Below are 27505 nucleotides of genomic sequence, written 5' to 3' on the forward strand. Positions count from 1 at the left end.
AGACACCTACCTACACAATTTTAGAAACACCAGAATATCCAAATTTCTCTATCAGTCACTGCCATCCCACTTTGGATCTGTTGGGATGCATTCCTTTGGGTTACTACCACCCTTTCCAAGTTCAATTCAAATCAAATGCTCCTGTGAGAATTACTATGAAAACACATCTTAGCATTGATATAACAATAAGAACGATCACGTATTGATTTCCAACCTCATGCCCAATAAATTCTGCATTCTTCTCTCTACACCTGCAGAGGTGGGCTTTCAGAAGTTCTCAAACTTTCTCAGCTCACAGCACCTGTAGTATCTCAGAAATGTTTTCATGACAACCCTAGGCCAAAAGAAATATCTAACAGTCCTACTAAGTAGCTAGGTCCAAACAATTTAATAAGTATTTATTTCCTAACAATTTGGTAGCCATTTGAAGAAATAACACAAATAAATTCAAAGAATAAATCATATTTTTAAGTCATGTTACCACAAGTACTTACTAACAGGATGTGTGTATCTGTTGGGCACTGCACAGCGTCTCAAACCTTGGAATTTGGAAACTACTGCCTTCATTTCTTGTTCTGTATTGATTTTTGTGTGACACTTGCTTTTTTTCCCAGCACCGCTGAAAATGCAGCTTTGCAGAGGTATGTCAGATGGAGTGTGATCTAATGCTGATATGTTGAACCACCTCGAGTCAGTGGTCTGTAGAGTGTCCAAGAGATGTCACTGTGTTTCCCTCAAAAATTTAACATATCCCACATCAACCCTGGGGTGTCCAGACACACAGTTTGGGAAATACGAGAATAGTGAGAAACAGTACAGCACGTTAGTCAAAGAAAAGGGCTCTGGAATCAGATTATATCTGAGTTGCAATTCTGATACGACTACTTTTACTGTATGACTTGAGCAAAACTATGCTTTACTTTATTCATCTAAAATAGGGTCATAAGTGTACCTACCTCATACAGTTGTGCTCAGGACCATGACTGTACATAGTAATAAATAACAATATTGAGGGTTTATTAGCTATAACACCAAGATATATTATCAGTTAATTTTCCTGTCAGGAAGAGGTAATGCCAAAAAAAAAAAAAAAAAAGTCCAGAAAGGGGATGCTGAGGCAGCCAGTGCCCCAAATACATTACACCTACTTATAAATTTTGCCACAATACAAACATGTCCTCTGAGGCTATGTAGACTATTATGCACTGCTAAACTTCTCCACAAGAATCCTCCCTACAGGAAATCAACTTCTAATCTTACCTAATTTTAGACGTCTGTCAATACCCAGAATCTTACGTAAGCACCCATACCTCAAACATAATGTCAGATTGCTTACATATGTCCTATACTCGAAACCTAAAAATCTATTAATGTCCAAAAGGACAAACAAAAATGAAACTTAAAAAAAAAAGAAAAATAAATAAAATTAAATTTAAAAAAAAGAATAAACAAGTTGAGGAATACATCCTTAGAGTCCTAACTTAAAAATAAACAGAAAAAGTTTAAAAATAACTAATTGGTAAAAGAAGCTTATGCAATTTTAAAAAAACTTATATACCCCAGAGCTGGAGAAGATTTGTTTCTCATTTTAACCTAGTTTTAAAAAACTAAACCCATTCACTTTTAGACATATGACCCAGTGACCAACCTCACTCATAATTTTAAAAATGCAAATTAAAAGGTGATCAATTTTCTTCTGTGAGATTGGTAAAGTTCAGAAAGTTGGATAATACTGTCGGTAAGAGTATAAGGAAATAAGCACTCCATTACACTATTGGTTTAACTTCTTTGGGGGAATTCAGCAATATCTATCAAATGTAAAATGCACATAATTTTCAACTCAAAACTCTACTTCACGGAATTTATCCTACAAATAAAGTTGAATGTGAGTTCAAACACATACATATAATGAGTCAACTTCATCACTGTTCATAATCACAAAAGATCTGAGGTACTTTAAATCTCCTTCATTAGCTCACTTGGTAGAAAAACAATGATACACCTTTGCAATAGAACATAACAATAGAGGTCTCCAGAGAAGAATTTGGTAAATCTGTGTGTATCTATAAGGAAGCTCCAAGATAAATTAAGAGCAGGGTGAAGAGCAGCATTATAGGATGCTTTTTGCTTGTGTTTTTTAGTGAATACACACACACACACACATATATATTAGCATATATATATATATATATATATATATCTCAGTGTACATGCATTTAATGTCAGTGGAAGGAGACAGAAAAAAATAATACCAGTAAATTCTAAAGAAGGGAATAGGGGAAGGGCACATAGAAAAGGAGACTTCTGGGAGCTTCAAGATGGTGGAAGAGTAAGACGCGGAGATCACTTTCCTTTCCAAAAATACATCAGAAATACATCTACATGTGGAATAGCTCCTACAGAACACCTACTGAACGTGGGCAGAAGACCTCAGACCTCCCAAAAGATAAGAAAGTCCCCACGTACCTGGGTAGGGCAAAAGAAAAAAGGAAAAACAGAGACAAAGAATAGGGACGGGACTTGCACCTCGGGGAGCGAGCTGTGAAGGAGGAAAGGTTTCCACACACTAGGAAGTCCCTTCGCGGGCGGAGACTGCGGGGGGCGGAGAGGGGAAGCTTCGGAGCTGCGGAGGAGAGCGCAGCAACAGGGGTGTGGAGGGCAGAGCGGAGAGATTCCCACACAGAGGATCGGTGCCGACTGGCACTCCCAGCCCGAGAGACTTGTCTGCTCACCCGCCGGGGCGGGCGGGGCTCGGGGCTGAGGCTTGGGCTTTGGAGGTCAGATCCCAGGGAGAGGACTGGGGTTGGCGGCGTGAACACAGCCTGAAGGGGCTACTGCACCACGGCTAGCCAGGAGGGTGTCAGAGAAAAGGTCTGGACCTGCCGAAGAGGCAAGAGACTTTTTCTTCCCTCTTTGTTACCTGGTGCGCGAGAAGAGGGGATTAACAGCGCCGCTTCAAGGAGCTCCAGAGACGGGCACGAGCCGCGGGAATCAGCGTGGACACCAGAGACGGGCATGGGACGCTAAGGCTGCTGCTGCCGCCACCAAGAAGCCTGTGTGCGAGCACCGGTCACTATCCACACCTCCCCTCCCGGGAGGCTATGCAGCCCGCCACTGCCAGGGTCCCGTGATCCAGGGACGACTTCCCCGGGAGAACACACGGCACGCCTCAGGCTGGTGCAACATCACGCTGGCCTCTGCCACCGCAGGCTCGCCACGCATCCGTACCCCTCCCTCCCCCCGGCCTGAGTGAGCCAAAGGCCCCGAATCAGGTGCTCCTTTAACCCCGTCCTGTCTGAGCGAAGAACTGATGCCCTCAGGCAACCTACACGCAGAGATGGGTCCAAATCCAAAGTTAAACCCCAGGAGCTGTGCGAACAAAGAGAAAGGGAAATTTCTCCCAGTAGGCTCAGAAGCAGCGGATTAAATCTCCACAATCAACTTGATGTACCCTGCATCTGTTGAATACCTGAATAGACAACGAATCATCCCAAATTAAGGAGGTGGACTTTGGGAGCAAAGATAAATATATTTTTTCCCTTTTTCTCTTTTTGTGAGTGTGTATATGTATGCTTCTGTGTGTGATTTTGTCTGTATAGCTTTGCTTTTACCATTTGTCCTAGGGTTCTGTCCGTCCGTTTGTTTTTTTTTAATTCTTTTCTTAATAATTATTTTTTATTTTAATAACTTTATTTCCTTTCTTTTTCTTTCTCTCTCTCTCTCTCTTTCTCTCTTTCTTTCTTTCTATTTTTTCTTCCTTTTATTCTGAGCCATGTGGATGAAAGGCTCTTGGTGCTCCAGCCAGGCATCAGGGCTCTGCCTCTGAGGTGGGAGAGCCAACTTCAGGACACTGGTCCACAAGAGACCTCCCAGCTCCACATAATATCAAATGGTGAAAATCTCCCAGAGATCTCCATCTCAACGCCAAGATCCAGCTTCACTCAACGACCAGCAAGCTACAGTGCTGGACACCCTATGCCAAACAACTAGCAAGACAAGAACACAACCCAATCCGTTAGCAGAGAGGCTGCCTAAAATCATAATAAGGCCACAGACACCCTAAAACATACCACCAGACGTGGACCTGCCCACCAGAAAGACAAGATCCAGCCTCATCCACCAGAACACAGGCACTAGTCCCCTCCACCAGGAAACCTACACAACCCACTGAACCAACCTTAGCCACTGGGGACAGACACCAAAAACAACGGGAACTACAAACTTGCAGCCTGAAAAAAGGAGACCCCAAACACAGTAAGATAAGCAAAATGAGAAGACAGAAAAACACACAGCAGATGAAGGAGCAAGGTAAAAGCCCACCAGACCTAACAAATGAAGAGGAAATAGGCAGTCTACCTGAAAAAGAATTCAGAATAATGATAGTAAAGATGATCCAAAATCTTGGAAATAGAATAGAGAAAATACAAGAAACGTTTAACAAGGACCTAGAAGAACTAAAGAGCAAACAAACAATGATGAACAACACAATAAATGAAACTAAAAATTCTCTAGAAGGGATCAATAGCAGAATAACTGAAGAAAGGATAAGTAACCGGGAAGATAAAATAGTGGAAATAACTACTGCAGAGCAGAATAAAGAAAAAAGAATGAAAAGAACTGAGGACAGTCTCAGAGACCTCTGGGACAACATTAAACACACCAACATTCGAATTATAGGGGTCCCAGAAGAAGAAGAGAAAAAGAAAGGGACTGAGAAAATATTTGAAGAGATTATAGTTGAAAACTTCCCTAATATGGGAAAGGAAATAGTTAACCAAGTCCAGGAAGCACAGAGAGTCCCATACAGGATAAATCCAAGGAGAAACACGCCAAGACACATATTAATCAAACTATCAAAAATTGAATACAAAGAAAAAATATTAAAAGCAGCAAGGGAAAGACAACAAATAACACACAAGGGAATCCCCATAAGGTTAACAGCTGATCTTTCAGCAGAAACTGCAAGCGAGAAGGGAGTGGCAGGACATATTTAAAGTGATGAAGGAGAAAAACCTACAACCAAGATTACTCTACCCAGCAAGGATCTCATTCAGATTTGATGGAGAAATTAAAACCTTTACAGAGAAGCAAAAGCTAAGAGAATTCAGCACCACCAAACCAGCTTTACAACAAATGCTAAAGGAACTTCTCTAGGCAGGAAACACAAGAGAAGGAAAAGACCTACAATAACAAACCCAAAACAATTAAGAAAATGGGAATAGGAACATACATATCAATAATTACCTTAAATGTAAATGAACTAAATGCTCCCACCAAAAGACACAGATTGGCTGAATGGATACAAAAATAAGACCCGTATATATGCTGTCTACAAGAGACCCACTTCAGACCTAGGGACACATACAGACTGAAAGTGAGAGGATGGAAAAAGATATTCCATGCAAATGGAAATCAAAAGAAAGCTGGAGTAGCAATTCTCATATCAGACAAAATAGACTTTAAAATAAAGACTATTACAAGAGACAAAGAAGGACACTACATAATGATCAAGGGATTGATCCAAGAAGACGATATAACAATTGTAAATATTTATGCACCCAACAAAGGAGCACCACCTCAATACATAAGGCAAATACAAAGAGCCATAAAAGGGGAAATCAGCAGTAACACAATCACAGTAGGGGACTTTAAAACACCCCACTTTCACCAATGGACAGATCATCCAAAATGAAAATAAATAAGGAAACACAAGCTTTAAAAGATACATTAAACAAGATGGATTTAATGGCTATTTATACGACATTCCATCCAAAAACAACAGAATACATATTCTTCTAAAGTGCTCATGAAACATTCTCCAGGACAGATCATATCTTGGGTCACAAATCAAGCCTTGGTAAATTTAAGAAAATTGAAATCGTATCAAGTATCTTTTTGGACCACAACGCTATAAGACTAGATATCAATTACAGGAAAAAAATCTGTAAAAAATACAAGCACATGGAGGCTAAACAATACACTACTTAATAACCAAGAGATCACTGAAGAATTCAAACAGGAAATCAAAAAATACCTAGAAACAAATGACAATGAAAACACGACGACCCAAAACCTATGGAATGCAGCAAAAGCAGTTCTAAGAGGGAAGTTTATAGCAATACAGTCCTACCTTAAGAAACAAGAAACAACTCAAATAAACAACCTAACCTTACACCTAAAGCAATTAGAGAAAGAAGAACAAAAAAAGCCCGAAAGTTTGCAGAAGGAAAGAAATCATAAAGATCAGATCAGAAATAAAGGAAAAAGAAATGAAGGAAACAATGGCAAAGATCAATAAAACTAAAAGCTGGTTCTTTGAGAAGATAAACAAAATTGATAAACTATTAGCCAGACTCATCAAGAACAAAAGGGAGGAGACTCAAATCAACAGAATTAGAAATGAAGGAGAAGTAACAACTGACACTGCAGAAATACAAAGGATCATAAGAGATTACTACAAGCAACTCTATGCCAATATAATGGACAACCTGGAAGAAATGGACAAATTCTTAGAAATGCACAACTTGCCAAGACTGAATCAGGAAGAAATAGAAAATATGAACAGACCAATCACAAGCACTGAAATTGAGACTGAGATTAAAAATCTTCAAACCAACAAAAGCCCAGGACCAGATGGCTTCACAGGCAAATTCTATCAAACATTTAGAGAAGATCTAACACCTATCCTTCTCAAACTCTTCCAAATATAGCAGAGGGAGGAACACTCCCAAACTCATTCTATGAGGCCACCACCACCCTGATACCAAAACAAGACAAGGATGTCACAAAGGAAGAAAACTACAGGCCAATATCACTGATGAACATAGATACAAAAATCCTCAACAAAATACTAGCAAACAGAATCCAACAGCACATTAAAAGGATCAGACACCATGATCAAGTGGGGTTTATTCCAGGAATGCAAGGATTCTTCAATATATGCAAATCAATCAATGTGATACACCATATTAACAAATTGAAGGAGAAAAACCATATGATCATCTCCATAGATGCAGAGAAAGCTTTCAACAAAATTCAACACCCATTTATGATAAAAACCCTGCAGAAAGGAGGCATAGAGGGAACTTTGCTCAACATAATAAAGGCCACAAATGACAAACCCACAGCCAACATCGTCCTCAATGGTAAAAAACTGAAAGCATTTCCACTAAGATCAGGAACAAGACAAGGTTGCCCACTCTCACCACTCTTATTCAACATAGTTTTGGAAGTTTTAGCAGCAATCAGAGAAGAAAAGGAAATAAAAGGAATCCAAATCGGAAAAGAAGAAGTAAAGCTGTCCCTGTTTGCAGATGACATGATACTATACATAGAGAATCCTAAAGATGCTACCAGAAAACTGCTAGAGCTAATCAATGAATTTGGTAAAGTAGCAGGGTACAAAATTAATGCACAGAAATCTATGGCATTCCTATACACTAATGATGAAAAATCTGAAAGTGAAATCAAGAAAACACTCCCATTTACCACTGCAACAAAAAGAATAAAATATCTAGGAATAAACCTACCTAAGGAGACAAAAGACCTGTACAGAGAAAATTATAAGACACTGATGAAAGAAATTAAAGACGATACAAATAGATGGAGACATATACCATGTTCTTGGATTGGAAGAATCAACATTGTGAAAATGACTATACTGCCCAAAGCAATCTACAGATTCAATGTAATCCCTATCAAACTACCACTGGCATTTTTCACAGAACTAGAACAAAAAATTTCAAAATTTGTATGGAAACACAAAAGACCCCGAATAGCCAAAGCAATCTTGAGAACGAAAAACGGAGCTGGAGGAATCAGGCTCCCTGACTTCAGACCATACTACAAAGCTACAGTAATCAAGACAGTATGGTACTGGCACAAACACAGAAATATAGATCAGTGGAACAGGATAGAAAGCCCAGAGATAAACCCACACACATACAGTCACCTTATCTTTGATAAAGGAGGCAGGAATGTACAGTGGAGAAAGGACAGCCTCTTCAATAAGTGGTGCTGGGAAAACTGGACAGGTACATGTAAAAGTATGAAATTAGAACACTCCCTAACACCATATACAAAAATAAACTCAAAATGGATTAAAGACCTCAATGTAAGGCCGGATACTCTCAAACTCTTAGAAGAAAACGTAGGCAGCACACTATATGGCATAAATCACAGCAAGATCCTTTTTGCCCCACCTCCTAGAGAAATGGAAATAAAAACAAAAATAAACAAATGGGACTTAATGAAACTTAAAAGCTTTTGCACAGCAAAGGAAACCATAAATAAGACCAAAAGACAACCCTCAGAATGGGAGAAATTATTTGCAAATGAAGCAACTGCCAAAGGATTAATCTCCAAAATTTATAAGCAGCTCATGCAGTTTAATAACAAAAAAACAAAAACTCCAGTCCAAAAACAGGCAGAAGACCTAAATAGACATTTCTCCAAAGAAGATATATGGACTGCCAACAAACACATGAAAGAATGCTGAACATCACTAATCATTAGAGAAATGCAAGTCAAAACTACAATGATATATCATCTCACACCATTCAGAATGGCCATCATCAAAAAATCTAGAAACAATAAATGCTGGAGAGGGTGTGGAGAAAAGGGAACCCTCTTGCACTGTTGGTGGGAATGTAAATTGATACAGCCACTGTCGAGAACAGTATGGAAGTTCCTTAAAAAACTACAAATAGAACTACCATATGACCCAGCAATCCCACTACTGGGCATATACCCTGAGAAAACCATAATTCAAAAAGAGTCATGTACCAAAATGTTCATTGCAGCTCTATTTACAATAGCCTGGAGATGGAAACAACCTAAGTGTCCATCATCGGATGAATGGATAAAGAAGATATGGCACATATATACAATGGAATATTACTCAGCCATAAAAAGAAACGAAATTGAGCTATTTGTAATGAGGTGGATAGACCTAGAGTCTGTCATACAGAGTGAAGTAAGTCAGAAAGAGAGAGACAAATACCATATGCTAACACATATATATGGAATTTAAGGGGAAAAAAATGTCATGAAGAGCCTAGGGGTAAGACAGGAATAAAGACACAGACCTACTAGAGAATGGACTTTGAAGATATGGTGAGGGGAAGGGTAAGCTGTGACAAAGCGAGAGAGAGGCATGGACATATATACACTACCAAACGTAAGGTAGATAGCTAGTGGGAAGCAGCCACATAGCACAGGGAGATAGCTCGGTGCTTTGTGATCGCCTGGAGGGGTGGGATAGGGAGGGTGGGAGGGAGGGAGACGCAAGAGGGATGAAATATGGGAACATATGTATATATATATATAACTGATTCATTTTGTTGTAAAGCAGAAACTAACACACCATTGTAAAGCAATTATACTCCAATAAAGATGTTTAAAAAAAAAAAAAAAGCCCAGGACCGGATGGCTTCACAGGCCATCACAGGTTGAATTCACAGGTTGAATTCTATCAAACATTTAGAGAAGAACTAACACCCACCCTTCTCAAACTCTTCCAAAATATAGCAGAGGGAGGAACACTCCCAAACTCATTCTACCAGGCCACCATCACCCTGATACCAAAACAAGACAAAGATGTCACAAAGAAAGAAAATTACAGGCCAATATCACTGAGAAACACAGATGCAAAAATCCTCAACAAAATACTAGCAAACAGAATCCAACAGCACATTAAAAGGATCAGACACCATGATGAAGTGGGGTTTATTCCAGGAATGCAAGGATTCTTCAATATATGCAAATCAATCAATGTGATACACCATATTAACAAACTGAAGGAGAAAAACCATATGATCATCTCAATAGATGCAGAAAAAGCTTTCAACAAAATTCAACACCCATTTATGATAAAAACCCTGCAGAAAGTAAGCATAGAGGGAACTTTGCTCAACATAATAAAGGCCATATATGACAAACCCACAGCCAACATTGTCCTCAATGGTGAAAGACTGAAAGCATTTCCACTAAGATCAGGAACAGGACAAGGGTGCCCACTCTCACCACTCTTATTCAGCATAGTTTTGGAAGTTTCAGCCACAGCAATCAGAGTAGAAAAAGAAATAAAAGGATCAAATTGGAGAAGAAGACGTAAAGCTGTCACTCTTTGCAGATGACATGATACTATACATAGAGAATCCTAAAGATGCTACCAGAAAACTACTAGAGCTAATCAATTAATTCGGTGAAGCAGCAGGATACAAAATTAATGGACAGAAATCTCTAGCATTCCTATACACTAATGATGAAAAATCTGAAAGTGAAATTGAGGAAACACTCCCATTTACCACTACAACAGAAAGAATAAAATATCTAGGAATAAACCTACCTAAGGGACAAAAGACCTGTATGCAGAAAATTATAAGACACTGATGAAGGAAATTAAAGATGATACAAATAGATGGACAGATATATCAGGTTCTTGGATTGGAAGAATCAACATTGTGAAAATGACTATACTGCCCAAAGCAATCTACAGATTCAATGTAATCCCTATCAAACTACCACTGGCATTTTTCACAGAACTAGAACAAAAAATTTCAAAATTTGTATGGAAACACAAAAGACCCCGAATAGCCAAAGCAATCTTGAGAACGAAAAACAGAGCTGGAGGAATCAGGCTCCCTGACTTCAGACCATACTACAAAGCTACAGTAATCAAGACAGTATGGTACTGGCACAAACAAAGAAATATAGATCAATGGAACAGCATAGAAAGCCCAGAGATAAACCCACACACATATGGTCACCTTATCTTTGATAAAGGAGGCAAGAATATACAGTGGAGAAAAGACAGCCTCTTCAATAAGTGGTGCTGGGAAAACTGGAGAGGTCGATGTAAGAGTATGAAATTAGAACACTCCCTGACACCATACATGAAAATAAACTCAAAATGGATTAAAGACCTAAATGTAAGGCCAGACACTATAAAACTCTTACAGGAAAACATAGGCAGAACACTTTATGACATAAATCACAGCAAGATCCTTTTGACCCACCTCCCAGAGAAATGGAAATAAAAACAAAAATAAACATATGGGACCTAATGAAACTTAAAAGCTTTTGCACAGCAAAGAAAACCATAAATAAGACCAAAAGACAACCCTCAGAATGGGAGAAAATATTTGCAAATGAAGCAACTGCCAAAGGATTAATCTACAAAATTTACAAGCAGCTCATGCAGTTCAATATCAAAAAAACAAACAACCCAATCCAAAAATGGGCAGAAGACCTAAACAGACATTTCTCCAAAGAAGATACACAGATTGCCAACAAACACATGAAAGGATGCTCAACATCACTAACCATTAGAGAAATGCAAATCAAAACTACAATGAGGGGCTTCCCTGGTGGCGCAGTGGTTGAGAGTCTGCCTGCCGATGCAGGAGACACGGGTTCGTGCTCCGATCCGGGAAGATCCCACATGCCGCAGAGCGGCTAGGCCTGTGAGCCATGGCCGCTGAGCCAGCATGTCCGGAACCTATGCTCCACAACGGGAGAGGCCACAACAGTGAGGGACCCGCGTACCGCAAACAAACAACAAAAAAACTATAATAAGATATCATTTCACATTGGTCAGAATGGCCATCATCAAAAAATCAACAAACAATAAATGCTGGAGAGGGTGTGGAGAAAAGGGAACCGTCCTGCAGTGTTGGTGGGAATGTAAATTGATACAGCCACTATGGAGAATAGTATGGAGGTTCCCTAAAAAACTAAAAATAGAACTACCATACGAGACAGCAATCCCACTATTGGGCATATACCCAGAGAAAACCATAATTCAAAAAGAGTCATGTACCAAAAGGTTCATTGCAGCTCTATTTACAGTAGCCAGGACATGGAAGCAACCTAAGTGTCCATCAACATATGAATGGATAAAGAAGATGTGGCACACATATACCGTGGAATATTACTCAGCCATAAAAAGAAACGAAATTGAGTTATTTGTAGTGGGGTGGATGGACCTAGAGTCTGTCATACAGAGTGAAATAAGTCAGAAAGAGAAAAACAAATACCATATGCTAACACATATATATCGACTCTAAGGAAAAAAAAATGTCATGAAGAACCTAGGGGCAAGACAGGAATAAAGACACAGACCTACTAGAGAATGGACTTGAGGACATGGGGAGGGGGAAGGGTAAGCTGTGACAAAGTGAGAGAGTGGCATGGACATATATACACTACCAAACATAAAATAGATAGCTAGTGGGAAGCAGCCACAGAGCACATGGAGATCAGCTCAGTGCTTTGTGACCACCTAGAGGGGTGGGATAGGGAGGGTGGGAGGGAGGGAGATGCAAGAGGGAAGAGATATGGGAACATATGTATATGTATAACTGATTCACTTTGTTATAAAGCAGAAACTAACACACCATTGTAAAGCAATTATACTCCAATAAAGATGTTAAAAAAAAAAAGGAGACTTCTTTCTCCTTTATATATTGTTTTATACAGCTTAAATATGCTTTACCAGATACATTATGTTTTTCATTAAACTTTTTGAAATAATTATAGATTCACTTGCAGTTATTAAAAATAATAGAGAGATCCCATGTATCCTTTATCCAGTTTCCCCCAATGCTAATATCTCGCAAAACTCTAGGACAATCTCACAACCAGGATATTGATATTGATATAGTCAAGATACTGAACATTTCCATCACCACAATGATTCCTCCTGTTGCCCTTTTATAGCCACGTCCACTTTTCTCCACTCCCAGCCCTTCTTAATCCCTGGCAACTGCTAATCTGTTCTCCATTTCCATAAAATGTTGATTTAAGAATTTTTATAAATGAATATTATATGTATAACCTTTTGAGATTTGCTTTTTCCACTCAGCATAATTCTCTGGAGATTCATCTAGATTGTTGCATGTGTCAACAGTTCATTCTTTTTGTTGCTGAGTGGTATCCCATCATATGGATTTACCAGAGTTTGTTAAACCATTTGACTGTTGAAGGACTTCTGGCGTGTATCCCAGTTCTTGGCTATTATGAGTAAGGCTGCTGTAAACATTCACGTACAGGAGTTGTGTTAGCGTAAGTCTTCATTCTCTGGAATAAATGCCCAGGAATGCAAGTCCTAGGTTGTATGATAGTTAATAGGTTTTTTTTTTTTAAAGAAACTGTCAAAGTGTTTTCCAGAACGGCTGTGTCATTCTAAATTCCCAACAGCAATATATGAGTGATACCTTTTCTCTACATGCTCAACAGCATTTGATACTACCACTATTTTTTATTATAATCATTCTGATAGGTACACAGTGATATTTCATTGTGGTTTTCATTTGCGTTCCTCTAATGGCTAAAGATACTAAATATCTTTTCAAGTTTATTTGCCATCTGTACATATTCTTCTGTGAAACGTCTCTATGCTTTTTTTTTTTTTTTTTTGCCAATTTTCTAACTGGGCTGTTTTTGTTAAAATGTTGAGCTTTCGAGAGTTCTTTATTCTAGCCTTTTGCCAGATGTGTGGTTTGCAAATAATTTCTTTCTCTCTGTAAGTTGGCTTTTCATCCTTTCAACAAGGTCTTTCACAGAACAAAATCTTTATTTGATAAAGTCCAATTTATCCATTTTCCATTTTATGGATCACACTTTTGGTGTCAAAAGTTTAAGCGTGTCTATCCCTCCACCAAATACCACAGTCTTGATTACTGTGGTCATTTTAATAAGCTTGGAATCAAGTAGACTGATCCTTCCCACTTTGATTTTTAAAAAGAAAATTCTATTTTCTTTCCCTTTGCGTATACATTTTAATATTATTTATTCTATTAAAAAATCTTGTGGAGATTTTTAAAGTTCTGTTAAACGTGTATCAGTTTGGGGAGGACTGACATCTTTATTATGTTGAGTCTTCTAAGCCATGAATATGGCAAGTCTCTCCATTTATTTAGATCTTCCTTGATTATTTTCATCAGTGTTTTGTAGCTTTCAGCATACAAATCCTGTATGTGTTTTCTAACATTTACATCTAGGTGTTTGTTTTTTGAGTAAATGTTATTGTATTTTTAATTTCAATGTCCACATACTCATTGCTAGAAATAAAATTTATTTTTTGTATGTATTGTGTATCCTGGGCCTTACTGAACTCATTTATCAGTTCTTGGAGTTGTTTTTTGTTTTTGTTTTGGTAGATTCCTTGGGATTTTCTTAGTAGACAATCATGTCATCTGCAAACAGGAACAGTTTTATTTCATCCTTTCCCATCTGTATGTCTTTTATTTCCTTTTCTTGACTTACTGCACTATGCTGAATAAAGGTATTGAGTGTGGACATCCTTGCCTTGTACCTGATCTTAGGGGAAAACCGCATTCGGTATTTCATCATTAAATTAAGTATAATGTTGAGGAAGTTCCACTCTATTCCTATTTATTTGAGTTTTTTTTTTTATCATAAACGGGTGTTGAATTTTGTCAAATGCTTTTTCTGTATCATTTGACATGGTCATGTGATTTTCTTCTTTAGCCTATTAATATGGTGAATTATATTGATTTTCAAATAGTGAACAAGATTTGCATCCCTGGAATAAACCTCATTTTTCATGGTATATAATTCATTTTATGCTGCTAAATTCTATTTGCCAATGTTTGTTAAGGATTTTTTTGGTCTATATTCAGGAGAAGTATTGGTCTGTAGGTTTTTTGGGTTTTTTGGTTTGTTTTTTGCATTGTCTTTGGTTTGGTATCTGGGTAATACCAGCTTCTTAAAACGAATTGATAAGTGTTCCCTCCTCTTCTATCTTCCAGAAAACCTTGTGTAGAATTAGTGTTGACTCTGCTTTAAACATGTGGTAGAATTTTCAGGTAAAACTATCTGTGTCTGAAGATTTCTTTTTTGGGAGTTTTTAAAATTATGAACTCAATTTCCTTAATAAGTATAGAGCTATTCAAGTTATCCACTTCATTTCGGGTGGATTGTGGTAATTGTGTTTTTTGAGGAAGTGGCCCACTTTAAGTTGTAAAATTTACGTGTGCAGAGTTGTTTGTAGTACTTCTGTACTATCCTTTTGATGTCCACAGGATCTGTAGTGATATCCCCTATTTCGTTCTGATCTTGGGAATTTATGTCTTCTTTTTTTTCATTGTCAGTCTTGCTACAAATTGTCAGACTTATTGATCTTTTCAAAGAACCAGATGTTCGTTTCACTGACTTTTTTCTACTGTTTTCCTGCCTTCAGTTTCATTGATTTTTGCTTTTATATTTATTATTTCCTTTCTTCTGCTTGCTTTTGGTATATTTTGCTCATTTTTTCTAAGCTTTACTGAGGTATAATTGACAAATAGAATTGTAATATATTTTAAGGGTACAGTATGATGACTTGATATACATATACACTATGAAAGGAATTCCACCAACAAGTTAATTAACATATCTATCACCTCACAGTTACTTTTTTTTTTTTTTTTTGGTGAGAATACTTAAGATCTACTCTCTTAGCAAATATTGAGTACACAATACAATATTATCAACTACAGTCACCATGCTGTACATTAGATTCTAGGAGCATACTTACCTTAACTGAAAGTTTGTACCCTTTCACCAACTTCTCCCCATTTCCCTCACCCCCTCAGGCCCTGGCAACCACCATTCTACTCTCTGTTTTTATGAGTTTGACTTTTTTTTTTAAGATTCCACATGTAAGTGATACAATGCAATATTTGTCTTTCTCTATCTGGCTTATTTCACTTAGCAGAATGCCCTCCAGGCTCCCCACTGGGCCTTTGCTGATGTGGATGTGGGTGAGGCCACGGTTTTTTCCCTAGTGTTTGGCTAGAGTAGAACAGTTTTTGTCTAAAACTGTTTTGTCTTGCTAGGGTGTCCCTTTCCTAGTCCTTCAGCTACAAAGAGCAGGCTTTTGTTGGTTTTGTTTTATTTTGTCTGCCCTTGTTGGCATTTCTTGGTTGCTGGCTTCTTTAGCTCTGAGTCTGGGATATATGAAGCAAAATAAATAGAACTAACCCAACTAAAAATGTAAAAGACCTGTGTTCAGAAACTGTAAAACATCAATGAGGGGAATTAAAGATGACCTAAATAAATGGAGGCTATTATTCCACATACCTGTGTTGGAAGACTAAACAGTGTAGAGTCAATTCTCCCCCTTATTATATCTGAATCACAATCGCTACTACTTTTTTTGAAAACTGACAAGGTTTTATACTAAAACATACATAGTGATGCAAAGGGAAAAGAATAACCAAAGCACTCTTCAGGAAGAATAAAGAGAGAACATTCTCTAAGATATCAAGATTTATAAACTAGAGTAATGATGATGGTGTGGCATTCACGACAAGAGACATAAATACACCAAAGGAACAGAATTGAGAGCACAGAAGTTGACTACACATAAATGGGAAAATATTTATAACAAATATTTTGGTTATATAACAGTGCAGAGATAATTGGAAATCCATGTGGAAAGGAAAAAATATAACCTCTACCTCACACTCTGTACAAAAACCGACTCCCAGTAGGGAATAATCTAAATGTAAAAGGCAAAACAAAGCTTCAAGGAGCTATTATAAGAGAATATCTTAATTCAAAGGGTATGGAATGATTTCTTAAACAGGAGACGAAAAGCACAGACCATAGAAAAGTAGGGAAAAGGGGACTGTAAAAATTAAGAACTTCTGGTCATCCAAACACACAACTGAGAGAGTAAAAAAGCAAGCCACAAAGGGGAAAAAATTTTGTAATACATATAACTAAAAGGCTTACATCCAGAATATGCAAATAACTCCTATAAATCAAGACAAAGATAAACGATCAAATAGAAAATGGGCAAAGAAACTTCACCAATGATATCCAAATGGTCAGTAAACATCATTAGTCATCAGGAAAATCCCAATTAAAACCTCAATGAGATGCCACCCCACATATGCCAGAATTTCTGAAATTAAAAAGACTTTTGATACCTTGTATAAATAATAATATAGAGCACTGGACCTCTCATATACTGCTATATTAGTCTGTAAATTGGTACAACCACTTTGGAAAACCATTTGACAAATGCTACATTTAAATATCTGCATAATCTAAGACCTAGAGATTCCATTTCTACATATATACCCAAGAGAAATGTATGCACACGTACAGCAAGAGCCTGGAAACACCATTAGGCCCAATGTCCATCAACAGTAGAATGGCTTAAAAAAATAGTAGAATGGATTTTAAAAAATAGTAGAATGGATAAATTGTGATGTATTTATACACTGGATTACAACACAGCAATAAAAATAAATGAACAACAGTTTCCTAAAACTTACGTAATGTTGACCAAAAACACCCAAACATAAAAGAATATATACTCTATACTTCCACTGGATAAATTCTGAAAAGAATTAAGTAAAACCAAGCAGTGGTGCTTAATAATACATGCTTATAAAGACAAAAAAGCTCTCATAAAAATCAGATTATTGATTATCTTTGGTGATGGAGGAAAAAAGGAAGCTATTGGAAGGGAGCACTAATGAAGTATAGGTAAGAGTCTACTTCTTGACCCAGGTGATGGTTATATGGTTGTTTGTGTCATGAAAATTCACTGAGCTGTATGTTTTTGTTTTCACTGAGCTGTTTGTTTTCACCCTGTATGTTTTCAATTTCACAATTTAAAAGTTTTTAAAACGTCATTCAAATGAAATCTTTCAAAACATTTACATTATGTCTTCATGATTTTTAACACTGAAGTTTAACACTATAAAGTCCTTAGGGCTAGCAGTATTAAAGTTCATAAAATCATAAAAGGAACTTTTCCCAATTACATATGTGCTCTTCTCTCAAATAGCAACAAGAAATAAGTGAACACACACCAGAGGAAGGTACATAATGAACTACGTAAATATTCTGCTTAACAATCTATACTCTAACATATTTTTCCTATAGATGTTATCATCCTATAGCTAAATGATGAGTGTTTCTTCAGAGTAACTGGTATATGAAGAAAAAAAAAGTCAACCCGAAACAGCATATTCATTTTTGCAGCTATGATACTATGGTAATAATTTGAAACAATTATATTTCAAGTGGACAGATAGGTTTGGTCTCCCTAGAGTATTACAGTCTATTCAAAAATTCAATATACTTAACACAGTATATCTTTTCATATCTTTTCTCCATCTGATGGTGGAAAAATTATGTTTCTATTTATGTACATTTTCCATTTAGATAAAAATGTTATCTGTTTAAAAGTGTCTTAGAGTCACAGATAACCTGAGGTTTCTTTTAGGGAGCAAACAATGAAAGACAAAGGCACATGAGGATAATGTTTCTAACCCTTTCCCAGAGCCAAGCGTTCTCTGACTGATGAATGAAAACTGATAGTAACAGAATGCCACCTTTTAACAATTTACTGCCTTAGAAAGGTAATTATATAATAGGTAATTTTGTAATTTTATATAATACTACATTAAGAACTCCTACAAGTCAATAAGTAATGTACCCATTTTTTAAATGGATAAAAGATACAAAAAAGTATATAAGAAATAGTCACAGAAAAGGTAAGAATGGCCAATAAACACATGAAAAGATGCTAAGATATTAATAATAATTAAAGAATGTTAATTAAAATATGATAACATTTTCCTATCAATTGGCAAAAATGAAAAAGATCAAGAATATCCAATGTTGATAAGGGTACGGATAGATAAAAGTACTTATATACTGATGGCAGGACTACAAATTGGTACAAACTTTTTGAAAGGCAATTTGACAATACCTATAAAAATTTTAAACACATACAGCTGCCCTAATACCCAGCAATCCCATTTTTAAAATCTATCCTATGAAAAAATTAGTATGAGTGTGTAAAGATAAATTTATAAGGATATCTGTTATAGCACCAGCATGGGAGAATGAATAAGTAAATTTTGGTGTATATATACAATGGAAATATCAAGCACTCTTTTTTTTTTTTTTTTTTTTTGCGGTACGCGGGCCTCTCACTGTTGTGGCCTCTCCCGTTGCGGAGCACAGGCTCCAGACACGCAGGCTCAGCGGCCATGGCTCACGGGCTCAGCCGCTCCATGGCATGTGGGATCTTCCCGGACCGGGGCACGAACCCGTGTCCCCTGCATCGGCAGGCGGACTCTCAACCACTGCGCCACCAGGGAAGCCCTCAAGCACTCTTTTTAAAATGCTGAATATCTTTGTTACTAATTTGGAAAGATGTCCAAGATACATTAATAAGCAATGCAAATAAGCTGCAGAAAAATATATATAGCATTTCATTTATATTTTTGAAAAAAGACTGCACATATGCATGTATATAAGCATAGAAAAATGTCTGCAACTATATACAGCAAACTCTTAACAATGGTAACCTCTGGAGGGGAAGAGAGTTTTGGTTTGGAGATGAGGAATAGGAAAGACTTATCTTTTATTTAATCCTCTGCATTGTCCGAATTCATTTTAATGAGCATATATTAATTTTTATTTTTAAAATAAGGATGTATTTAAATATAACATTTATTGAGTTATTCATTTAGCTGATTTACCCAATTGGGGATTACTTTACTATATAATATTTTATGAAAAGTTACTTTATGGTCAGAATGAGACAATTCTCTTAGAACTTCTAAAGGAAAACAAACAAAAAAACAGAAATAGCAGATTCTTCACCAAAGTCAGCATCAGTTCATTTTAACTAAGGGATAAATTAAATCTAAATATAATGTTTGAAATTAGTAACCAACACAAAGCACTTTAAACAACAAAGACAGTGAAGTTAAACAAAGATGAAAACCCACCTGGACTATATCCAAAACCATGCCAGCTGAGACTGTTCCAAAGCCAGCTAACAAAAATGGCACAAGTATCTGCAGTGCCATGACACCACTGGACTCCTTTGGTAATTTCTGGTTTGCTTCCACAATGACATCTTCATCACCATCTCTAGATACATCTTCATCTTGTAACATGGCCGTAGTTTCTGAAGCCTCCCTTCCATCACAATAATTGTAGTTGGCGTAGTCATCATACTTTTGGCTACAGCTTGATGGCGTGTGCCCACTGTTGCCATGAAAAGATGGCTCTGAGAAACTGTGATATTCCATGTGTTGTTCAGATCTATTACTAAAAGTTTGTGCTGCAGTTGATAACCCATCTTGCCAAATGCTATTTCCTTTTTTGTGCCTGTCTTCCTGGTTTTTCTGGTAAATTACCGGAACCATACTCAACAGTAAGTTTAAAAACTTATCAGATTGAATTGTATTTAAACTTAAAGTCCAGTCTACAAAACCTCCTCCACTACTTGGACCACCACTTGTTCTGTTAGTAATAGATCTTCCTTTACTATTAGTCATATTGTCATCGCAAAAGACCCTGTACGCCTTAGATCTCAAGCTTCATGAACCATAGCAGATGAATCAGAACCACATGAATGCTGGTTTAAATTAAGATGTTGACTTCATTGTGTAGAAAACAACGTTTCCACTAACAGAAGATGTTTAGAAGTTCCACAGAGGGATTGGATCTGGAAAAACAAAATAAAATAATTTTTAAAAGTCAGATTAACTATCTTGATACTTCATAATTAAAGGTATAAAATAACACATGTTCTTAAACCAACCCTAATGTACTGACATTATACCCTTTGGGCTTAACACATAACTGCTTTGTACACAGAAATGTAGTATACAGCTTCTTTGTGTGTTCTATCTCGGTTAAAAATGTTTATCTTCGTATACTTTATGTAATTAATACCCATGTAAAGTCTTCAAATGTCTCCGAAATTCTACAATAGACAAAGTTATTAAATAAAGTAATGGCTTCCATTACTTATACTGAGGTCTCAGAATCAAATTGCTACAACCCTTTACATATGCAGGCACAACAAAGGTAAAGTATATGACATTATATTTTAAACATATTAAATAATAATCTGTGTTACTTTATTTACAACTTAATATAATATACATTTTGTTATTAAAATATGAAGAAACGATGATAATGTTTGCCATGAAATTATTTGATAAATATCCTAAATAGTGTACATGGCATTTACTTCACATGTAAAATTAGGCTGATGTCATATTTGTAGTTTCTGACATACAAAAAATTCATTATAGTTGATTTAGGAATATAATCCCTCTGTTACCTAAGAAATAACCAAAATGAAAAGGGATTACAAATATTCATTTAATCCTATTTTGCAAGCCAACCAAAAGAAAGCTTGCAATGCACTTATCACTTAATGCCCTTCTCAAAGTCAGCTCTGACCCTTAATCCCAGAGTATGCTCCTGATTGGCTGGTTATGGACAAGATTCTCTCTAAAGATCCTGAACTAAAGACACAGACACATTGTGTAAGCTGGTTTGAGAGTGACAGGCACTGAAGTTGTGAGGTCATACATCACCTGCCCAGGTAGAGTCTGACTCTTGGGACAGCTGCCACCACAGGTACGTACGTTTTCAAAGTTATTAGGGTGGGTCTAAGGCCTCAGGTGTTTCTCAGGAATCCCAGCCCCGTCTTACATTTATAAAAGCATCCAAGATCAACAAACTGGTTCTGATTTGATAAGGGATAGATGGCCCATTCCCTAACTGGACTGCCCACCCACCAAGCTAGGCTAAGAATTGTTGCTACAATACTGCTGCTTTTAATGAAAACCATTCTATTCTTCAATATTTGTTTTCAATTTCTTAGAATATCGATCTCCTCTCCTTGGATAGGAAGATCAATAACAAGGAATGGCAAAGGGAAAAAGAAAAGGGACTATGTTGGGGACAAGTGGATGCTAGGATCTGGTTCATCTATTTCATCATTCACTCACTTTCCTTTCTTCCCTCTTGTGATTATGGAGGGGTCTGGGAATTCCTGCTGGGGAATAGTCTTAAAATATAGATTCTAGGACTCTGGACCTACTGACTCAGAATATATTTGAGGCATATAAACCTTTTTTTTTTTTTTAAGCTCCCCAAGTGATTACAGTACAGACATCCTGTGGACCTGCAGAGAATCCGATGAGATTAAGTACTAGTTGCCATCTTTGCCACTTGCAGGCTGATCAGTATGCAGACAAAGGCAGTGTTTAAAGAAAATCAAAGGAATGGAAGCAATGTCCGGAGTGAAGCAAAGAAGAACCCAAGCAGTCCACAAAGAGGAAGAAAGCCAGAACAGCTGCCTGAGAACTTTCCATGTAAGAAGGGCTCAGCTGTATGTCTGGAACTTATGAGATTTCCAGCAGCCTTACACGAGTCAGACTGAGTGGGTTTCTGTTCCTTCAACCAATTCACCTCTTTTTTGTTTGTTTGTTTGTTTGTTTTTTGCGGTATGCGGGCCTCTCACTGTTGGGGCCCCTCCCGTTGCGGAGCACAGCCTCCGGACGTGCAGGCCCAGTGGCCATGGCTCACGGGCCCAGCCGCTCCACGGCATGTGGGATCTTCCTAGACCAGGGTACGAACCCGCGTCCCCTGCATCGGCAGGCGGACTCTCCACCACTGCGCCACCAGGGAAGCCCCAATTCACCTCTTTTTAAGTAGTGAGCATTTCACTGCCCCAAAGAGATCTCTAATCAAACAAAAAAACAGAGCAAATCTCAAAGAGATAAAGCTTTAAGACAAGTCTGAAGGGCCAGTGATGGATATAGGCAATTTCTTCTTCCCCTTGAAGCAGAATTATAAGGGTAATCAAAATGGAAATGCAGAGAAATGTAGATAAACAATAAAGAGAGATGACCATATGTATATCACCATTCAGTCACCATTCAGCTCAAAAAGCATGCTCAGGAAAATTGACCAGCTAACACTAAATAGGAAAATGGAGTGAGGAGAAGGTTAAAAAGAGAGGAATTTCCCAAAACAAGTCATCTCTCTTAGAGTATTTGCAGGACATGGTTAAGCACATAGTCTGCACTGAGTTGGCCAGCAGGATCCAGATGCGAAGACACATCCAGCTCTTACTTTTGCCCCTAGTATTCTTTCTTTAGAAAGTTAGATGGAGAGGTGGATATTCTGTACACAGGGCCACTGTGTACAGAGACCAGATAGAGCCTTTGGGTAAATTTAAAACAGTACCTCCCGGAAAAAGGAAGCCACAGGAATGGAGTTTCCGGCTGGATTTCAGCCCCCCTCCACGCCCTCAGCCAAGCACCTTCAGGCACTGCAGGATCTGCACAACCTTGAACAACAAGACTGGGCAGTTGTGTGAAATGGGAAACTACGCTTAAAGAGCATACAACAAACAAACAAAACACCACATTTTTATTGTTGTTTTCCTCAGCATCTTTCCCCAGTTTTTCAGCTTATGGTATTTCCATCTCCCACGTAAAACCACACTGCCCTGTTCCATGAGGTTCTAGTAGGCCTAGCATCACAGTCCCCTCCCCTCCAGACCACATAATGACAAGTGCCTGGAGCAGGCCTGAGTCCTACCCTGGAATTTCACGTATTTGTTGGCTTATTATTTCCTGAATGGCTACTAGATCCTGGGGCTGCCCCATTAACAAAAGAGGCACTATTCTTGCTTCAAGGATTCTTCCTTGTAGTGGGGAGGAACAACAATCAGGTGAGCAAATAAATGAGATAATTTGTGGTAAAGGCAGTGAAGGAAACAGTTGATAGAGCAAAGAGTGAACGACTTGCAGGGCTACTTCAGAGGGGAAGGCCTCTGGAAGGGTGTTTTCTCACTTCCTTTTGGAAGGAAATAATTCTGAAGCTGTCACTCTGTCTTCCTCCTCAAAAAGCTCCCTCTACCACCACTACCACCACCACCACCACTAACACTTGGAGGAAAGCTCATGTGTGTTAGAAAGGGATCCAGAGAAACAGAGAATCAGAGCTAGGAGATGATGAGAGGGTTCTGACATCACGATGAGAATGTCTATCTCATTTATTTAAAGCCCGTTCCATCTCTGTTCTTCCCAATTATATGGGCCAAGAAATCTCCACTGCTTAAGCTAGTCTGAGTGGTGTTTCTGTCCTAACATCTGTTTTTTAAATAATGCAATTTGGAAGTACTAGGAATTACCTTGCTACCAGTGCATGCCACGGACCACATACCACCGTCTTGCACTGAGGAAAATGTGTTTCTTTTTATTTATCCTTCATTTTATCCAGTTAATGAGTGATCAGTTATTCTAATGCTTGCATATTGACAAGGTCTATTATCTCCCTTAAAGACTCCTTAAATTTTCTTCCTTTAAAGAAATCACTTAGAAACTCATTGAATAATGGTTACAATCAAAATATTTTGTGGTTGATTTAAAATAGGTAATGTACACATATGCCACTAAATAAAAAGTTGGTTGGGTTGCTCTATATTGTTATTCATCCATGAATGAGTAAAAACAACTAAAAATTTTAAAAAATAAGTGAATAGAACTGGGCAAAGTTTCCCCTGGTTTTAGGTGCTTTAAGTTAAAGAATACCAGTGGAGATATTTATGGGTTACTCTTTAGCTACCTAATAGGTAATTTTAATCTAGTACCAACATAGCCGAAAATAAACAGTGTCTTTAAAATTTTAGGTTAGCTTAGGTTTAAATTCTCAATTCTCTTTGTAAGTTATAAAGCAAGCAATCTCTAGGAAAAAGGAATCCACTACTTTATTTGCTAATGGCCAATGTTTGCACAAAACAGGTTTCCAAAAAAAAAAAAAAAAGCATCTGCAGCAGGTAGAACAGGTACAGTGATTAACATTGTGGCTTGATTTTTTTTTCCAAATTACTACATGAAAAAGAAGGTCATGTAAGGTCAATAAAAATATCAGGCATGATTCAAAAACCCTAGATTGAGTGGCTACATCAGATGCTGTTATGTAGCAATTTTGTTCCGAAGATTCTTTAGGTGTTATGTGGAGCCAACACAGGGGCAAGTCTATTCGAGTGCCTTAAACCCTTGTTACTCAAAGTATGGTCCACGGTGCAGCAGCACTGGTATCACCTGGGTGGTTATGAGAAATGCAGGATCTCAGCTCCCATGCATAACCCAACCTACTGAATCACAACTTGTGCTTTTAATAGCATCTCCAAGTGATTTATGTACACATGGAAGTTTGAGAAGCACTTCCCTGAACATTCAAAAAAGAATCTGATTTACACCCATTAGACTAAAAATTAGATGTTGTCAGACTTTCAAATGTGAACAAAGACATGAGAACTGGTAACACATACAACACCACTAGTGCAAGTGTAAACTTTACAACCATGTTGGAAAACAATTTGGTATTATCTACTAAAACTGAAGAGGTGGGCTTCCCTGGTGGCGGAGTGGTTGAGAGTCTGCCTGCCGATGCAGGGGACATGGGTTTGTGCCCCGGTCCGGGAAGATTCCACATGCCGCGGAGCGGCTGGGCCCGTGAGCCATGGCCGCTGGGCCTGCACGTCCGGAGCCTGTGCTCCGCAACAGGAGAGGCCACAACAGTGAGAGGCCCGCATACCGAAGAAAAAAAAAAACAACAAAAAAAACACAGAAAAAAACTGAAGAGGCATATGCCCCACATTCCAGCAATTCCACACCTAAGTACATACTCTGAAGCAACTCTTGCTTTGTACACCAGGAGACACATAAAAGAATATCCTTAGCAATATTTTCACACTAGCAAAAGAACTGGAATTAACTCAAGAAAAAAGATAAATGGCGGGACAGTCACACAATGGAATATATGAAGAAGGGGATGATAAGCAAGCACAAATTTCAAGAGAATGGTTACATTTGGGGAAGTAGTACAAAAGCACACAGGGAACTCCAAAAGTAGTGGTTGTATTTTTTAGGCTTGATGGTATATACGTGTTTATTATTGTTTTTTAAACATTTTCATTACATCACATGAGTGCTTCAGTCACATGAGTGATATTGTGAGAGATTTTCTTACTCCCATTTATTGCTCCCCTCCTATAAGATGATTGTTTTCTCCACCTGTTGCCATGTTACCTGCAGGGACTATGGGAGGATTATACTGCCTGACATCCCCTGACATCAGGTTTGGGCATCTGACTCATGATGGCAGCAACATCTACAAACAGAAATAGTTCAGCTATGGCTTCTTTTCCATCTGACATGGGAATGACATGTCTTAGGTAAGTGCTGCTTCTTCAGACTGGGTCCTGGGACAAAGATAACACACAGAGCTGCAGCAACCTACAAGCAACATGCAACACGAGAAAGAAAGCTTTGCTGATGAAAGCCACTGAGAGTGCGGAATTGTTTACCACCACAGCATGATCTAACAAAAGCTAACCAAAAAAGTAAATATTTTAAAGAAGAATCTGAACCACAGATTCCCATCTAGTTTAGTTTAAGAGAATCTCTCTGATATATGAGCACATAAGGATTCCGTCTATGGTTAAAGAGTTTGAAAACAGTGTTTTCCAAACATTCAGATCTCATTAACCAAATTTCCCCCCAAATTTTACCAATTTAAAAATGATCTTTCCTTTAAAAATAAAAATGCAGAAAGGACAAAATCTTGGACTAAAAGCCTTTCCATTGAGCACATTAAGATTTATCAAGAACTCACTTCATGCTCCCTGTGAAAGCTTTGTCATGGGCCAGCATTAATCTATAGAGTTGTGTCAGGGAACCACTGACTTAAAGGAAAACAAACTAATACAAAACAATCCTGATGAATTCAACTGTAGTTACGAAAACAAAAAAAACATTAATGCTATAATTGCTTCTTTTTAGAAGAAAAAGAATTGTATTGTATGTGTGTTGATTTACCAAATCAGTATCTTGGAGAAAATCTGCCTATCGTGCTGGAAGAGGCATTCTGTTCCATTGCAAAGGTTAAATAATACACTTGAAAAATTCATCAGAGCTGTGAGTTAGCAGGCCTAAGTCACGCCTCATTACTAAGAGAGGCAATAAATGGAAGTTTAACACTGTTATCTTCCCATAACAACAACAAAAAGATTATCGCACTTAGTCTAAAATCTCAGAACTTGTTGGGGGGTGGGTATTTTACATTTGTATAAGCACACATAAAACCACAGCACTATCACACACACACACACACACACACACACACACACACACACACACACACAATAACCTAGAAGTCAAGCCAGCTTATGGTTACTGTGTATTCTTAGTTTCACCACTCTGCAAGTGTGCATTCTGCTTTTTTTAAAATTTATTTATTTATTTTGTTTATTTATTTTTGGCTGCGTTGGGTCTTCTTTGCTGCGCGTGGGCTTTCTCTAGTTGCGGCAAGTGGGAGCTACTCTTCATTGCGGTGCGTGGGCTTCTCATTGCAGTGACTTCTCTTGTGGAGCATGGGCTCTAGGCGTGCGGGCTTCAGTAGTTGTGGCACACGGGCTTAGTTGCTCCGCAGCATGTGGTATCTTCCCGGCCCAGGGCTCAACCCGTGTCCCCTGCATTGGCAGGTGGATTCTTAACCACTGTGCCACCAGGGAAGTCCCCATTCTGCTTCTTTCATTTCCTCTGAATATATGTCTTCTGTTTCTGTTTGTTATGAAGATGTAGATAGTCACCAAACAGGATGTGTTATGTGGTCAGTTAAATCAGATTTCAGAGAGGTCATG

The 27505-nt window shown here is 37.9% G+C and overlaps 1 protein-coding gene across 5 annotated transcripts in view; it reads right to left on the reverse strand.

Annotated features, from left to right (window-relative positions):
• The window catches only part of SLC41A2 (solute carrier family 41 member 2), a 132829-nt gene that overhangs the window by 89368 nt on the left and 15956 nt on the right, over nucleotides 1-27505 (reverse strand). For all 5 annotated transcript variants that reach the window (XM_082850780.1, XM_082850778.1, XM_082850776.1 and 2 more), the window contains one exon: nucleotides 19770-20494. In XM_082850780.1, the coding sequence (XP_082706906.1) occupies nucleotides 19770-20324 (555 nt within the window). In that variant the 5' untranslated portion in view covers nucleotides 20325-20494. The remainder of the gene's footprint in view (nucleotides 1-19769; nucleotides 20495-27505) is intronic.

This window comes from Leucopleurus acutus (assembly GCF_964270905.1).
Source record: "Leucopleurus acutus genome assembly, chromosome: 11".
NCBI classification, from domain to species: Eukaryota; Metazoa; Chordata; class Mammalia; order Artiodactyla; family Delphinidae; genus Leucopleurus; species Leucopleurus acutus.